At 49.4% G+C, this 16,750-nt stretch overlaps 1 protein-coding gene across 2 annotated transcripts; it reads right to left on the bottom strand.

Annotated features, from left to right (window-relative positions):
* Window positions 1–3,987: 3,987 nt before the first annotated feature.
* LOC111144184 (C-C motif chemokine receptor 9) lies at window positions 3,988–13,866 on the bottom strand. 2 transcript variants are annotated; one of them, XM_022498377.1, is made up of 3 exons: window positions 13,817–13,866; window positions 6,667–6,711; window positions 3,988–5,490 (listed from the first exon to the last, which is right to left on the bottom strand). In XM_022498377.1, exons 2-3 carry the CDS (start codon window positions 6,685–6,687, stop codon window positions 4,414–4,416), a joined length of 1,098 nt encoding a protein of 365 aa, XP_022354085.1. In that variant the 5' UTR covers window positions 6,688–6,711; window positions 13,817–13,866; the 3' UTR covers window positions 3,988–4,413. The 2 variants fall into 2 exon arrangements, with proteins under 2 accessions (XP_022354085.1, XP_022354086.1); XM_022498378.1 differs by lacking the exon at window positions 13,817–13,866 and having other exon boundaries at window positions 6,667–6,725.
* Between the last annotated feature and the right edge of the window lie 2,884 nt (window positions 13,867–16,750).

Raw genomic sequence — 16,750 nt, 5'->3', positions numbered from 1 at the left:
CATTGAAGGGGACCTTAGCTAGGGGGGTATCTGCACAAGAAAATAGAAAGGATGAGAGAAACATTCCCAGTCCCAGGAGGGCGCAGGCACTGACCTGACCTGCAACGGCGGTGAGGGGGCGGGGAGAGAAAGAGACCGCCCTGCTGGAGCACCGTGGGAGCTCGGATGTGACCATGCCCACACTCTACAGCCTGGTATTCATCGATCATGGGCAGTAAACGAGTTGCCGAAGAAGGAGATTCCTTCTGAGCATCTAAAATGTGTGAGACCCGGGTGCTGGAGGCCATATTGTCTCCCTTTCTTCAAAGTCGTGTAGAGCCCCTCGACCAGAGTGTGGAAGGAAGAGGACAAGCCCATCGCGGGACAAAGGTCTCACGTACCAGAGCCAGGGTGTAGGGGGAGGAGGGGGACACTTTGCTCATCCCATGACCTGGCCCCATGGGAAGCTTCAGTGTATGAGACCAAGTCAGGATTGGGACGCCAAGCCACCGTTCAAAGACTACAAACACCAAAAAGCCATCTGGACACATGGAGCAGCTTTTCATTTATTGGAGCAGGAAGTCGGTGTCCAAAGGTTTCATGCTTCATGACAGCCTTCCCGGGGCCTTGAAGCCCATGGTAGACCCACTGCCCATCACCACCACGCTACAGTAGTTATGGTCTCCAGAGAAAGGCCACCAGAGCAACGGAAGGAGCTCTCCGGGGCTGGTGGCTTCCTTGCGCAGAACCATTTATAACAATGGCTGTGGCCAAAAGGAAGACATTATAAGCACATGCCTGTCCCATGGGAGCCAACAGGCAGCCATCCGAGCCTCTCGCCAGGCCACAGGAAGGCACTGTATCCAGTCCCGCTCTAGCCAGCCCTCCCTTGACCACCTGTTCCTGTCAGGCTGCCCGTAGGGAACGAGACGCCATTACTACCCTAAGGACATAAAGGCATGTTGCTCAAGGTTGCCAAGCTCTCTTTTCTTCAAAGTTCTCTGGCAGCCAAAGTCTGACATACAAACTACACATTTGAGAAATGACCACTTTTAATTTTAACAAGGTTACCTGTTCAACATAGTGTGTCTGCCTCACGCCAGGCATCATGTGTTGGGTGAGGGGGTTTGGACCCTGCAGTGGGTCCAGAACACACACAAAGATGCTTGTTCAGAGGCCATGTGCAGTTCAGAGGGGCTGCCATGTGCAGCTTGTCCCCGGAACGATCTACAAACCAATCTGTCAGCCGTACGAGGCCTCTTCACGTGTCTCAGCCAAGGGACAGCACCTGGCAGAGCCTTGCATGCTGTCCTATGTGTCTGAGCCCACACGGTGCCTGGCTCTTCCATATTTCCAGAAGGTTAGCATCTTGAGGGAACGGGCTATTGCGAATCTCTTATCGCCTCGGTGAGGAGAGAGGGTCCGGCTCACAGTATACACACCAGTGTTTGCCGAACGAATGAATGTTCCACAGGCCTGAAAGACAGCCCCAACAGAACGAATCTCCAGTCATCCGAGGGGACTATGTCAAAACAACCACCCCGCTGGACTGCACCTGTGGTGACGGGTGGACTTAGAATTAGTTTTTAAAAATTTTTTGGTAGGAAAAAAAGAAGATTTCTTTTTTGATCATGAAAACACACCATCTTTCATTCAGTTTCTTGATTTTTTTTTTCCATTTATGAAGTTCTCGTCAACCATAATTTGGTATGATAACCCTCTTTTATCTTTATTTCAAGAAGTACTCACACGGCGTATTTTCTGGAAATGTCCGGTGAGTCATGGTTCTTCATGGGTTTCCCCGTGTTGGCTCTTCCAATGTTTTTATCTTAGGATAAATCTGCTACCAAAACCTAGGCTCGTCTGAATGTAAAATGGCTCTGTTTATGCAATCACTCAAAAACCAAGATAATCTGCCATAAAAAGTACTTAAAATCTTCCATGGCAGCCCGTCTAATCCCAGGTTGGAGCTCTGTTAGGTCTGGGACAGTAGGGACAGTCATGTCCTAAAGGAAGCCCTTGGAAGCAGGCATGACCATTGTGAGTTGGGGGCTACCCAGGGTTTGTCGTTCTCAGCGTATTTGTTCTCTAGCATTTTGGGGTTTTTTTTTGTTCTGTTTTGTTTTGTTTTTCCCAACTAACGTGCGTTGGTCAAAAACACACGACCTCTCAACTCATAAAAAATACCCATTCTGATGTGTCTTAAATAACTCCAGGCTGAGTGTAGACCTAGGAAGCACGATCAGGGCTCAGCCCCTTCCCCCTCCACCCCTCCCCACATCCTCAGCTCCCCCGCGGCCCCCGTGACACGTGGTCAGAGAAGCGCAGTATTGGAAGGGCACTGAATGGAAATGCCAACCCCAGTCGTGTTCTTTCCACCTCGTGGCACCGTGTTATTCAGGTGTGTCCCATGCTTGTTGCTTATTCTCCTGAGTTCCTTAAAAACCACCCAGGGTCTCCTGGAAATGGTAGCCGAGCAATGGCTCTGTCCATACACTGGCCTTGGGGACGTCACCCTCCCCTCGACTGTAAGTGGTGTTTGTTGCAGGAGGGCCCATGTCACTGTGCTGGTCCCAGACAGACAGACGCTTACTTACCCCCAGCTGCCAGTACATAGGACGGGTTAGCAAAGCCTGTGCGTTGCTGCCCCTTTTGTGCTCCCTCTACTGCTTGGACAGGGAGGAGAAGGAGGATGTGGCAGAGTCCAGGGCATCTGTGCCCCCTTTGGAAGCCACTCTTGGGACTGAAACCTCAGCGATGCCTCCTTGAGACCAAGTGTCAAAACCCAGTTCTCTGTGTCCCCCTCGAATAGTCCCCCTTGGAAATTCCACTGGACTGATTGGGACAAACCTGGGAAATAAGCTTGGCCAGAGAAGAGAAAAAAACCAGGCACCCAGGGACCCCTGGGTGGCTCAGTCAGTTAAGCATCTGCCTTTGGCTCAGGTCATGATCCTGGGGTCCTGGGATCGAGCCCTGAGTTGGGCTCCTTGCTCTTCTGGAAGTCTTCTTCTCCCTTTGTCTGCTGCTCACCCTGCTTGTGCTCACACACTCTCTCTCCCTCTCTTTCTCTGTCAAATAAATAAATAAAACCTTAAAAAAAATAAGCACCCAAAGAGAAGTGGGGTTGGGGTAGGGTAACTGGGGGATGGGCATTAAGAAGGACACTTGTGGTGAGCACTGAGCATTGTAGGCAAGTGATGAGTGGACTCTGGCCCTGAAACTAATAATACACTACATGTTAACTAACTTGAATAATTTTTTATTTTTTTAAAGAATTTATTTACATGAGAGGGGGAAGCAGAGGGAGAGGGAGAGAGAGAATCCCAAATGGACTGCCCCACCAAGCAGGGAGCCCCCTGCGGGCTTTGATCTCACCACCCTGAGATCGTGACCTGAGCTGAAATCAAAAGTCAGATACTTAACTGACTGAGTCACCCAGGTGCCCCTAGTTAGCTCGAATTTATAAAAAGTGAAAAGAAAAAGCAAAAACAAAAACAAAACATAACAAAACACAACCTGCAATCCAGATGGCTTTAAAGTGTTTCAGAGATTTTATTACCTTATCCTGATCTGTTCTTCACACTCTAATGTGGCTACAGGACCTCTCATGGGGCACTTTTAAAATACAGAAATGACAAAGAAAATGACCGGTAATGAGTATTTTACATAGTCATCAGAAAGCACTTTTTCTGGTATATAAAACATTTTCACAGGTGAGATAGAAGACACAAAGATAGAAAACACAAAGCAAAAGTGAGCTGCATTACTTTTTTTTTTCCCCCAGCCTCGTCTCAGAATTGGAAGCCTTTAGACAGGTCAGCACTGTACAATAAGAAAAACAGAAGCAGCAGGGAGGCAGATATCCTTCCAGCAAGCTCAGAAAAAAGAGGCTCAATAAAACCAACCCATTTTATAGGGAGGAGACAAAGCAGACCATCCCAAAAGCCACTCGGCAGAGTGAGCCCAAGACAGAGCCAGAGCTGGTTCTGCCAACTTGGGCTCTCGGGGTCTCTCCGCAGGCTGACCCACCCCTGTGACACGAGTGGACAAGCAGAGTCCTTGGGCAGGTCAACCCGGCAGGCAGGTGTGGAGTTACAGAAATCCCCCCCAATGTCAGCCGCATTAATGCTCCGTCAGGTGACAAAAAGCCAGGGGGGTCCGCGGGACCGCGTGTTAGTCCTCCTTTGAAAATTGCAGCCATTGTAGCCAAGAGCCAAGCAACAGTCTCAGGGGACAGCCAGTCAGTTTGGAAAACTCTGGCTTGGAAATTCTAACTAAAGCAATCGTCCAAATTCATCCCTTTCCGGGTTTTTCTTTATCCCCACTTCCTTTTTCTTCTTCTTCATTGGTTTCCCTCCAGTTGCATCTGGCGCAGGTGTACCCGTATTTCTCGTAATTTCCAAAAAGGGCCTTCCATGTCGGAGCGGAGACCCCTCAGTAGGAGAGAGCTCCGGAGGTCGTCTCCAGCAGCATGGATGACAGCTTCACGCTTCCCTCTCTCCTTGTGAACGAGACCCACTGTGCCTGGCTGATGCAACCCAAGTTCTTCAGGGTCTTTATGAGATCCCGGCGGAATCTCTCACCCACAAAGACGTAGAGGACGGGGTTCAGGCAACTGTGGAAGAAGGCGATGGTTTGAGTGACCTGGAAGCAGATGTCAATGTTGATGGAAATGGCACAGTCAGAAATGAACATGGTGTAGGCATCGATGGTCCGCACCAACAGAATGCAGTTGTAGGGGAACTGAGACAGGACAAAGACCGTAAGGACCGTGATGGTCACCTTCAGGGCCTTGTGCTTGGAGGACTTCCTGGCTTGTAACAGAGTGTGAATGATGATGGTGTAACAGCACGCCATGACCACGAAAGGGAGGAAGAAGCCCAGGAGGACCTTCAGGGTCAAGACCGTGGACTTCACTCTGGTGCTCTGGTCACTGGGGTAAACCATGGTGCAGATGGTAATGTCCGATTGCCTCTTGAGTCGACTGTACAGGATTTCTGGGATGCAGAGCGTGGCCGCCACTATCCAGACGGTGAGGCAGATCATTTTGCTATACAGGAGCCTTTTCTGCCTCCAGGTCTGGGCTTTCATGGCCTGAGCGATGGCGATGTACCGGTCCACGCTGATGCACATGATCAACAGCACACAGCTGTAGAAGTTCATCTTGTACAAGCTGTTGACCACATTGCACAGGAAGGGCTGGAACCGCCACTGGTCGGCGGCGGCAATGGCCCAGAAGGGAAGGGTGATGAGAAAGAGAAGGTCAGCGATTGCCAGATTCAAGAGGAACATGTCGGTCATGGTCTTGACCCGTGTGCAGTACCAGTAGACGAGGATGACCAGACTGTTGCCCACAGCACCCACGATGAACACAAGCCAGTACAAGGGGGGGAGGAAGTAGCTTGCAAACCGCCTGACGTGGCTTTTCTCACAGAAAAGGTTCTCAAGGTCATCATCCGTGGTAGACGTGGAGTGGTAGTTGTAGTCGTCAGATATGTTAGAGAAGAAGGTCTGCAAGGAGATATCGGATACCGTTTGGTTAAGGACAAGCCTTTGGAAGATGGTGGGATGACAGAGGCATGGACCATGTGGTCCTCCCCATCCCAAAAGTCTATGATGAGACAGAGACACGTGTGTGTGGAAAGTAGGCATTTCTGATAGCGTCTGTCTGGATCACCCGACAGATTTATATATTCAATGAATGTTATCGTGCGCTGAGGCTATGTCAGGAGCTGTGTGCATGCTAACACCGCAGCCACGGCTGAGTCAGACATGGCTCCCACTTGTGGAACCCACATCCTAGCGAGGGCACACACAAGCAAACCAACAGTGACAGGACATGTGGCAAGTGCTCAGACCCCTTTGGGACCCATGATGGGCACAAAACTTTTGTCAAACCCTGAAAGATTCTGATTTCTCCTCTCCATTCCCTACTTCCAAGGGGTCCTCAGAGGCTCCTAAACTTTTCCAAGACCAGATTCCTCTGAGTCTTCTGAAAGCTATGTAGCCTCTGCTCATGAAGCACCAACACACACACACACACACACACTCACACGCAAACTCACATCCATACCCTCTCCCATGTGCACACATACATAAGCACTGGTACAAGCAATGTCATTTTCAGGATCCTTTGCCCAAAATTTGGTAAGAATTTCAAGACAGCAGAGCATGAAGTCAAGCAAGTGGCCCTTCTAAGTATGGGCCCTGTACAGTTGTGCAGGTTGAGCACTCACATATCATTCTTTGGTCTCTCTAAAGACTCTGTCCTGTTAGGCAAGACGCCTAACCAATGGGCTCACCAAGGGTTTTGTTTTTTTTTTTAAACCAAATTATGGATCATCCCTCACCCTTGTTTGTCTCAATTTCGGAACAGACACACAGAAGCAAGCACATCTAGTTAAAGATCATAAACACCCTTACCTGTTAATAAAATCGCAAATAGCATTTTCCTCTCACTTTGCCACATACCCCCAAGCTCTTCTGGTTTTGCGTGTTTGCAGAGCCCTCTGTGCTGGCGTCAACGGCCCCTCCAGGGCACAGCTCAGCAGAGATCTCACCCCTGGAAACCACGCAGAGAAATCGCTCCCCGCAGCAGTTTCCTTCCCACAAACCTCCCCCCGCCCCCCACAAACAGGCAAGACGACAGTGTGTTTCAAGGAGCCCAAGGAATGTGGATGTACTCACTGTGAATTCTGTGGCCACCATGATGGATAAGATTCAAGCTCGCTTCTCAAAAGAGAGGACACGAATCAAAAAGGGGTCTGCCTTGCAAAAGAACGGCAATGAACACCTAAAGACGAAGACTGAATGTTAAATTCATTTGTTCTTAAGAAAAGAAAGAATCCCAAGCAAAAGTTAGAGTCCGCCCGACACTGATATCAAACCAAATATTCTCGATTTCAAAATGATCTTGGTCGTTAACATAGGAATAAGAGAGACCGCTCCCCTGAGAGCCCTTTGGGGCCTTAACGTTTTCCAGCACGTCCTTTTCACATTAGTTCTTTTTCTCTTGACGTAACTTCGCAATCATGGTCTGTTTTGCTAAATGTCCCACCCTTATTTTATCAACCAGGGGGCTCCTGAAGATCACGGGAGGGAGGTCAACTTGAGAACCCTCTGGGCCCAGACTCTGCAGGATAACCAGGTGGCAAGGACATGGGGACAAGGGCTGGGTCCCTCTCCCAGAGGGGTTCAGAGCCCTAGCACCTGCCTACGTGCTCTACTTACAAACCCAGGATAAAGAAATGGGCCCTATTTTCTCTGTCTCCTGACTCCGGCAGGAAAATGAGGTCCCAGGGTTTGTTTAGCAAAGAAAATGTAGTCAGTTCCCTAACACAAAGGGCCTCCAAGCTGACTTAAATAAATCTTGGCTGTTGTTCACATGTGCTTTGAAGGTCTGTAAACCCACCCCGATATGACTCAGGGAACAGCAGCTTGCCTGTCTTCAAGGAAGGGTCTCTCTACCTGAGCCAGGCATTTCTTTGTACGCCTTAAGTGAGTATATTCCAAAGAACCATGTCCAGCGTCACACCCTAAGTTTCTAGAAGAAAATAATTCCCCTTCATAGATCCAACCCTATCCTGTTGGTTTCCTTTCCATAACACGACATCGTGATTCAGCCTCCTTTTCTGAAAGTATAGTGGTTTTCAGTACCTGATGTGTGATGCAACCACTTTGGAAAATCGTTTGTCAGGTTCTTAAAAAGTTAAACAAATGCTTACCATGTGATCTAACCATCAAGTAACCGTGTACTTACCTAAGAAAAATGCAAGCATGTGGCCACAAAAGACTGATATACACACTAGCAGCTTTATTTATAAGAGCCGTTACTGGAAACAACCCAAATGTCCGTCAAGTCTCGGGAAGGGATAAGCGAACATTGGCATGGCCACACAATGGAATCAGAATGAACAACGGATACACACAGCAACACGGATGGCTCTCAAAATAATGAGGCTAAGTAAAGAAACCAGACCAAGGCAGCACATACTTTGTGATTCACTACATGAAATTCTAGAAAATGCAAAGTAATCTATCGTGAGAGAACTCAGACCAGTGATTTCCTGGTAAGAGAGAGAAGAGGCAAGGGAGAGCGTGGGGGTGGGAGGTGCAAAGGCGCACAAGGAAGCCTTTCGGGGTGATGGAGATGTTCGCTGTGCTCATCATGGGAAGGTTTCGTGGGCATATACATAAGTCAGGACTTACATTCTGTACTTGGAATATGTGCCGTTTCTTTGTAGTTGGACCCCAAAACAGTGGTTCAACTGAAGAAAGGAAAAACAGTGAAATCCTCGTGAAAACTTTCTGGTTTTCTTCCCTCCCCAGAGTCCTCTCCTGCCTTTAGCAAGCGAGAAGGAAGGTGGCCCGAACTGGTTCCTTGCAACATTCTTGCCAGCAGCATATGCCTTGGAGTGCGTTGTGCTATTTATTGGAATTGAGGGCTCAAGATGAACAGTGTTTTTATTAAATTTTTTTTAAGATTTTAGGGGCGTTTGGGTGGCTCAGTCGGTTAAGAGTTGACCATCGGTTCAGGTCATGATGGTGGGGTCCTGGGATCGAGCCTGCATCAGGCTCCCTGCATAGTGGGAAGCCTGCTTCTCCCTCTCCCACTTCCCCTGATCGTGTTCTCTCTCTCTTTGTCTGTCGGTCAAATAAATAAATAAATAAAATCTTTAGAAAAATAAAAATAAAAAACAAAGATTTTATTTATTTATGAAAGTGAGAGCATGAGTAGAGAGGAGGGGCAGAGGGAGAAGCAGGTTCCCTCCTGAGCAGAGAGCCTGATGCGGGGCTCGATCCCAGGACCCCACGATCATGACCTGAACTAAAGGCAGATGCTTAACCCACTGAGCCACCCAGGCGCCCCTGGACTCATGTTTTTAAAGCTTAGATAACTTGTGTGTATACGCACGTGTATTGTCTCCTGAGAGAACCCAAGAACAATGACACAACAGAATAAGGCGTCCTTGCTCAGATCTCAGTTTCTAAATACCTTCTTCCACCAAAAGGAAGCAGACTCTAGAGAAATGTCTAACTCCAGAGCTGGGGCAGGAAAACTGCAAGATGAACCTGGAGCTGATTTATTTATTTATTTATTGCATCAGGAAGCAAGTGTTTGAAGGACCATGAGGGCTTGTCAAAAGGACGTAGGTGCCAAACTTCTGGGCTCCCACTAGCCAAATCGAAGGTGATTTGGGCACCAAATTAAGTAAAGCCATCATTCTAGCTCATTCAACTCTGTGAGGCTCCGGGAGTCCATACTGATGCAAATGAATGACAAAATAAATGAAGAGGAGAGAAAGCTCTTTTTAAGGTGCTAGCTATTAAATATAGAAGGAATCCTGGGATTGGAAACTCGCCAATGGTTGCTGAAATTAGTGGGTGGATGTGTGGCTGGGAGCTGGGGTGTTGGCCGCATCTTAGAAGATAGCCCCCTCCCCCAAATTTTACATTGTCCCGTTGATTTTACCGTCCTCTTTTTGTTTCTGAATCATGCCCTTAAGAAGGAAAATCTCTCTCTCTCTCTCTTTTTTAAATGCCCAGTTAAGTGTGGAAATTCCCAACTCAGCTCATGTAATTCTATTACAGGTTGGGAAACAGGAAGATGGGTTTTTTTGAGACATTAGCCAGAAAACACTTTATATATTTCTAGTACTGGGTTCCTTTCTACCTGCATAAGAAGACTGAATGTTGGGCGCCTGGGTGGCTCAATTGGTTAAGTGACTGCTTTCATCTTAGGTCATGATCCTAGAGTCCCAGGATCAAGTCCTGCATCGGGCTCCCAGCTCCACAGGGAATCTGCTTCTCCCTCTGACTTTCTCCTCGCTCATGTTCTCTCTCACTGTCTCTCTCTCAAATAAATAAATAAAATATTTTTTTAAAAAAAGAAGAAGACTGAATGTTAAGAAATAATATGGAAGAAAATAAACTCCCAAGGGAAAAAAAAGGTCACATAAAGAAGAAAGAATGGCATTGGTTATGATTAGTTATAGCTAGTTAGTGGGAAGTATAAATCATGTGTCCCCATGCTCTCCAGCCTTTAAGGGCCAGCAAAAAAATGTCACCTCCTCAGTGAAGCCCTCTGAGGTTTCTCTGGTGACGAAGACAGAATGGTTGATATTTGCACCCCTCCTGCACAACCTTTTCAGAGGATAGAGCTATCTCTTGTCAAAATTTACAAAGCACAACAGCTCTGACTCAGCCCTTGATCCTGGAAACATGCCCTATTGTTATTCTCACAAAAGAACATAAAGATACACCTTGGGAGATGCGAGAAACAACCTTAATAACCAGCAGTTGGTAATGTTTTGATCTGTCCTTCAATAACACACAAGTAGTCCATAACTAGAATGTACTAGACCTCACACTGATAAAAAGAGGTCACTAAGAGGTAGCAATACAAAAGAGAAGACTATGTTGCAAGATCTTTTTTTAAAAAATATATGTAACAGTTACACACTTCACTGCTTATCAGTACTGAAACATTTTCTGGAAGGAGACTGAACAATCATGACCAGTGGAAAGTGAGACTTTCATTTTTTTTCCCTTCAGGTTTTGTAAACTATTTAAATATTTTACTTTGTGCATGAAATTTTATTTTAGGAACTATTGTAAAAATAACCTGTCACCTTTTTTTTTTTTTTTTTAAAGAAGCCCCAGTGTGCTTCTGTTCCCTACACCATACACCAGTTTGCCAAGCTCGGCCCCAGAAGGCCCTCACGGCCCTCTCCATTTGGCCTGGAAGGTAGCCACGATTAGTAATTAAAAGTAATTAAATTCTCTGGGGTGCCTGGATGGCTCAGTGGGTTAAAGCCTCTGCCTTCGGCTCAGGTCATGATCCCAGAGTCCTGGGATCAAGCCCTACATCAGGCTCTCTGCTCCGCGGAGAGCCTGCTTCCTCCTCTCTGTCTGCGGGCCTCTCTGCCTACTTGCGATCTCTCCCTCTCTCTGTCAAATAAATAAAATCTTAAAAAAAAAAAAAAGTAAATTCTCCATGACTACTTTTTGCAACTTTGAGCTCCTACAGGAGCATTTTGGGAAGGCTTATCTTGCCGCCTCTCAATGTGTTTCGGGCTCATGGAAAATTTAGGGAGAGTCAGAAAGTGTAGAGCCCTAGAGCCACCGTCAAAAGACACTGCCGAGGGCCCTCGAGCTAGAATTCCCCTCTCCCATCAGAATACTCTTGGGAGATTTTACTGCACCAATCGCAAAATCTCCAGGCTCATTTTCATTTTCTTGTCACCCCTGAGCAGGAGGCAAACACCCACATATAACAAAACATACTGAAAGCGGGCCCCTCTCGGGTCTGCTGGGAGGGCCCCAGCTGCTGGCTCAGCGCTGCCCCAGTCTCTCCTCACTGTGCTCAGGATGGCCTCATTATGGGGCTACGACTGCTCAAATCTGAAAGGCCTGGCCGCATCCTGCAGCATAATGGGTGCGGTGAGGGGAAGCACGACAGACCCCCAGCTGTCCCTGGGTCCATCCCTTTCTGCATGTGGGACCTTAGCAAGAAGGGGCATGTCCTCACCGAGACTAGATTTCCTTGGCTTGCAAGGGTTTGTGGCAATGGGCGAGTGCAACACTCTTTGCAGAATGCAGAGGGCTAATGGAGAAGGAGGGAACATTCTTCGCCCCCCAGCTACTCCTTCAATGTGTCTTGACACCCGATACACCGGATGCACCTCTTCCACTTAAACACCGTGTGAGACCTGATCCATGTCCTCAAGAAGCTGACATTCAAGTACAATGGATATGTCATCGCAGCAAATACCAGCAATGCTAAGTGCTACCAGTCGCTTTGGGAATCAGGAGAATGAAGTCATGCCTCCAGCGTGGGGGAAACCCAGGAGGGCTTCTTTGAGGACGTGACATTTTTTGCTGACTCTTGAAGGCTGGAAAGGATCAGGACGTGCAATGAGGGGAGAGAACATTGCTCGAGGGCAGGGAAAGGTATGCACAAAGGCGTGAAAGTCAGAAAACAGATGTGTACAGGAGCTTTGGTGGTAGTAGAAAGAACGAAGAGCTATTAATTTACTAAAAAAAAAAAAATAGGGAAAAAAAAAGTAACTCTGAGAAATGTTAGGCTGGCATCCATTACCATCCGACCGTTATTTTTCGGTTCTCTGCTGTCCTTAAGTAATCGATGTGAAAATCATCCTGGAGAGGCTCCTGGCTGGCTAACTCAGTAGAACACTGGGACGCTTGATCTCCGGGTCATGAGTTCAACCCCCGTGTTGGGTGTAGAGTTTACTTGAGAAAAACATCACTATGGAGCCCCAGTCCCCCTGGTCAACCGTCGTGGGTGAGCTGGATACAGACACTAATGTGAGTCAGGAACCTGGGTGTTGCTCTGATTTTTGTTCACTTTGCTACACTGAGATTGAATCATCGCTTGCATTTTTTGGTAGGCCTGGAAGCAGGGTCTTTGAGCTGTCTACCGGGCCGTCCACAGGCCAAGCCTGGGTAGGGTGCCCACCCCCTGCCCTGTCGTGGGCGCCGCGCTGAGCAACCTATGAGCCCAGAGTCCTGGTGGGGGGTTTCAGAGCAGACAGATATGGAGAAAAGAGGCATCTAGCCCCAGGGGCTTATTCAGCAGGGGGAGGAGGAGACGGGCTCCAGCAGGCTAGCGGCCGCCCCCAACGTCCAGCTCTGGGCTTGGCGACAGCTCACCTGCTGCACTAGCCAGCTACAGAGCCTCGGCTGCTGGGAAACTGGAGAGGGTGCGTGTGTTGGAAAGGACAAAGCCGTAGTCACTGAGGAGTCCTTAAAAATAAAGGAGCTTTTGGGGCGCCTGGGTGGCTCAGTGGGTTAAAGCCTCTGCCTTAAGCTCAGGTCATGGTCTCAGGGTCCTGGGATCGGGTCTCAGGGTCCTGGGATCGAGTCTCAGGGTCCTGGGATCGAGCCCCACATCGGGCTCTCTGCTCGGCAGGGAGCCTGCTACGCGCCCCCGCCTCTGCCTGCCTCTCTGCCTACTTGTGATCTGTCAAATAAATAAATAAAATCTAAAAAAATAAATAAATAAAGGAGCTTTGCTTTTTTCTGATTCTAAAGGAGATTTTGTACATTTCATAACACACAAGCAATAACAACAACAACCCCAGAGCAAATCAAGACGATGACGACAATTAAAACTGCTCCAACAGCCGTCTCTTGGGTTGGCTCTTGGTCACTCCCTGAGATGTATCCTTTTAGACATTTTCTCTGCAACATAACCTCACACACACACACACACACATACACACACATAGACACACACACAGTGGGAAGGGAATCAGGCTGCACAAACCATTATTGACCCAGCTTTCTAGTTAACACTCTTTCTCAGCCCACTTTTGCCAATTAACATGGAGCTGTCATCAGACTTGACAGCTGTGGGGTGTTCGTCTGGCTACACCCTAGTTCACTTAACCAGTCACATCCTGGTGCAAACTTTGCTTGTTTCTAATTTCTCACTGCTACAGAGAATGCCACCCCAGACATCTTTCCATGGGGCAGACTCTCGGACCCAGGGCCTGTCTGGGAGCTTTACTTTCCTAGTCCTGACCCTCTTCTTGTCACCTGTCCCGAATGCTGGCTTCTCCCTCCTGTAAGGTACAAATCACAGAACAGACTGCCTTGAATCTTTACTTCCCATGTGTGGGTGGGAAGGTATCTTATTACTCATCCTTGAAGCCTGGGCAAACCACTACCTGATTCACCTTTGCCTCCCTGGAAGCTTCTAGCAAAGTGTCTGGTGCTCATGAACACTGGACAAATAAGCAAAAGCCATCAAGGCAATGCACAAGGGAGGGCACGGGAGACCTGGGAACGTGCAGAGGAGAAGGGTGATACTCACTGCGGAGGGCAGTGGGCGAGGCTCCAGGAGAAGCTGGCCCCACCAGCTCCGTGTAGAAGAAGAAGGCTAGTCTGCTCTCTGCCTGGGATGAGGACAAGGCTTCTGTGGGTTCTGTGCAGGCAACTTTGCAAAAACACAATAAAGGAAGTCAGCTACCCCCAGCCTGTGTTGTCACGGGTGGGGTGACCCGGGAGGGTGGGGACAGGGAGTCACCAGCTGTAGCTCCAGCAATCAGCAGACCTGATGATTTGCAACCAGAAGTGAAAAACCAAGAACTGCTGGGCTAAGGGAAACCATCTTTTCTGAAGACTTGTCTATGGACGGGAGAGGCTAAGAACACAGTCTTTTCCTAGACAGCACAAATACTTGCAGGGGAAGGGGGAAAAGAGGGGCTGTTGAGGGCAGTCAGCCTCGCCAGCTTGCTGGGCTGGGGCGGGGGACGGGGTCTGGCCAGACCTGCCAGGGACCAGCACCCCTGCACAGCACATCACCGCATCACCCTTTCTGGCCTTGACAGCTTGACCCAAACCCACAGAGCCCTCCCACCGGACACAGACACAGTCGCTACTGGCCACAGGGACCTTTTCAAAATCAAACTAATTGAAATGTAACTAGTTCCTTGGTCGCAGCAGCCCCACTGGAAAAGCTCGATGGCCCCGCGGGCTAGTGGCTTCTGCAGCAGGCAGCCCAGGTCTCTGAAAATTCTACTGAATGACGCTCCTTTAGAAAGTCATGCGTGTGATGCCTGTCTAGGAAGCCAGGGAGCATTGAGGCGGGGGGTCAGAGACCCCTTAAAGTTGGGGTCAGATACTGTAAGCTTTCATTTCCATGTGACCACCCTCCGTCAGATACACGGACACCGACAACGTTTCATCTGATTAACAATGGCAGTTTTGATGACGTTTTTGTAAAAGCCTAAACATACGAAATGGTATGTTCTTAATGAGGCCTACAGATGAAGTTCTCCGGCCCCCAGCTCTGGTAGGCCTTCAATCAGGAAGTGGTGGCCCGCCTCCCAGGTCCCAGGGTCAGGGGCTGTGCCTGGCAATGGAGGGGCGCGTGGGGGGATAATCGTGGAAAAGAAGCTACAGCTGGTAACCTCTGCTAACAGGGGAAAGACCCAAGTCAGTTCCTTGCTGTCATTACAAAGAAGACCTCTCTTTTATCTTTGTTCTGGGGGACTGGTTTCCTCTCTCCAGTACGTTGCTCGTCCCATGGGCTCACCGGAACGGCAGGGTGGCTGTCCCCTGATGCTTGACCCATCAGTCACCGTCTGTTCACGCAGAGCACCATGAGGCATCAGCAGCTCAGCCGACTGTCTCCATGGGAAAGGCCAACGAGCAGCACGTACAAAAGTTACAGACCATGAGCAGTAAGAATGAAAGCGCTGGTTGATTCAGCAGCCTTGAGGGGGCCATGAATTCCCTGCTCTCGGCCCAGAGTCGTTGAGTATTCGTGCTAAAATGGTACCCTAGCCAAGGGCTCTGGCCTTTCATTTCTCCCTCCACATTGGCAATTCTGGACAGAAAAAAAGAAGGAGCAATAGAGAGGAGAGATGCTCCCTGAACTGGTTTTTGGCTGTCCTCGGGCCAGCGGGGAGCCGTGGACCTGCTTCTCCCCTCCACGGCTGGCCCGGAGCCTAGGAACGCTTTCAGGATGCTGAGACACGTGCTATGGGTGCGGGAGCCCCCCAGCCAGGAAGATGCTTGGCTACCACCTCCTCAGGACTCAAGCCATCACCTCACCAGGTAAGGGCATCCCAGGGAGTGGGATGAGGCTGGCAGGAGGAAGGGAAGTCAGGGAGGGGAGTCAGGGAAGAAGAGAAGGATAAATACACTGTCGTGGGGTGATGTCTTCCGCTGTGTGGTCACTCGTGGTCCCGGTGAAGTAGGGACGCTCAGGCGGCACCAAGTTCTAGAACACCCGAGCCCCCTCCCCAGGGATGCGGAAAGGAAGCTCGAGGCTGGGGAGGCAGGGAGACATGAAGAAGGGAGAAATTATTTTCTCCAAGGAGCCAAGAGCAACATGATTCCTTTCGCTGAGGTCCAGTGTGGGTTCATTCCTCACGGGGAGGACCCCCGACTTCTGTCCCCTCGCCATGTGTCTCCGTGTGCAGGTGGAAGTCAGAGTTGGGTGTTTATGAGGTTGTAGGCGTCCTCTGACAGAGAGCATGTCTCTCTTTGTGTTCTCACATGTGACGAAGGAGAGTTCTAGAGGGCAGGGCAGTATGTGTGCGTGTCCCCTGGTGCCAGGGCCGAATGAGGGAGCCCCCGGGGCACGGATCCTGCTGCCCACACGCTCTGCTGCCTGCAGCAGAGGAAGGACCCACATACCTCATTGCGGGGGCCAGTGGGAGAGCCACTTCTGGGTTCCCTCCTGTCGGTGCCCCCCTCCACGTGTCTGACACAGTCTCTAGCAGAGAGGAAATGCGTTTTGCTTGCATCCTCTGCTTCCCAGATTCTCCGTGCTTAAATTGGAGTCATAATCCTGGCTCCTTCCCGAGCCTTCCATCCAGAGTGGGACAGTTGTATTCCAAAAGCCCGGTGGGGTCTTTGGAGGCAGGCTTGCTAGATCGCTCCTTATCATCGACCAAGGAAAGCCTCACTACCTTGGGAAACCCAAAGCATCTCGAAGGGGTTTGGTGGTGAGGGTCTGATCATTGCAGGTGCAAGGAGTCTCAGGGCAAACTTCCAAGGGACAAAGTTGGTGATGACCCCTCTTTGTCCACTCACTCCACGAGGACAGGGACCGTGGGGTCTTGGCCACGGTTGCCGCCCAGCACCCCATTCTAGGAGCTCACAAATCGTCTTTTGACTACATTAATGGAAAAGACACACCTCCCATCAGCGCTGGGGGTCCAGGATAGTGCCATCCAACAACAGAGCTTTCTACAGTGGTGGAAATGTTCTCTATCTGTACGGTTCAGTGGGCAGC

This window comes from Enhydra lutris, unplaced genomic scaffold, assembly GCF_002288905.1.
Source record: "Enhydra lutris kenyoni isolate GAN:26980312 unplaced genomic scaffold, ASM228890v2 scaffoldscaffold10, whole genome shotgun sequence".
NCBI classification, from domain to species: domain Eukaryota; kingdom Metazoa; phylum Chordata; class Mammalia; order Carnivora; family Mustelidae; genus Enhydra; species Enhydra lutris.
This window is presented reverse-complemented; position numbering and strand designations above follow the sequence as displayed.

What these genes read in the sequence shown, in the direction of transcription:
- LOC111144184 (XM_022498377.1), bottom strand. Translation starts at nt 6,687, where the DNA reads ATGGTGGCCACAGAATTCACA. An exon ending in TGGTGGCCACAGAATTCACA is followed by an intron (nt 5,491 to 6,666) that starts GTGAGTACATCC and finishes ATCTCCTTGCAG; the next exon opens with ACCTTCTTCTCTAACATATC.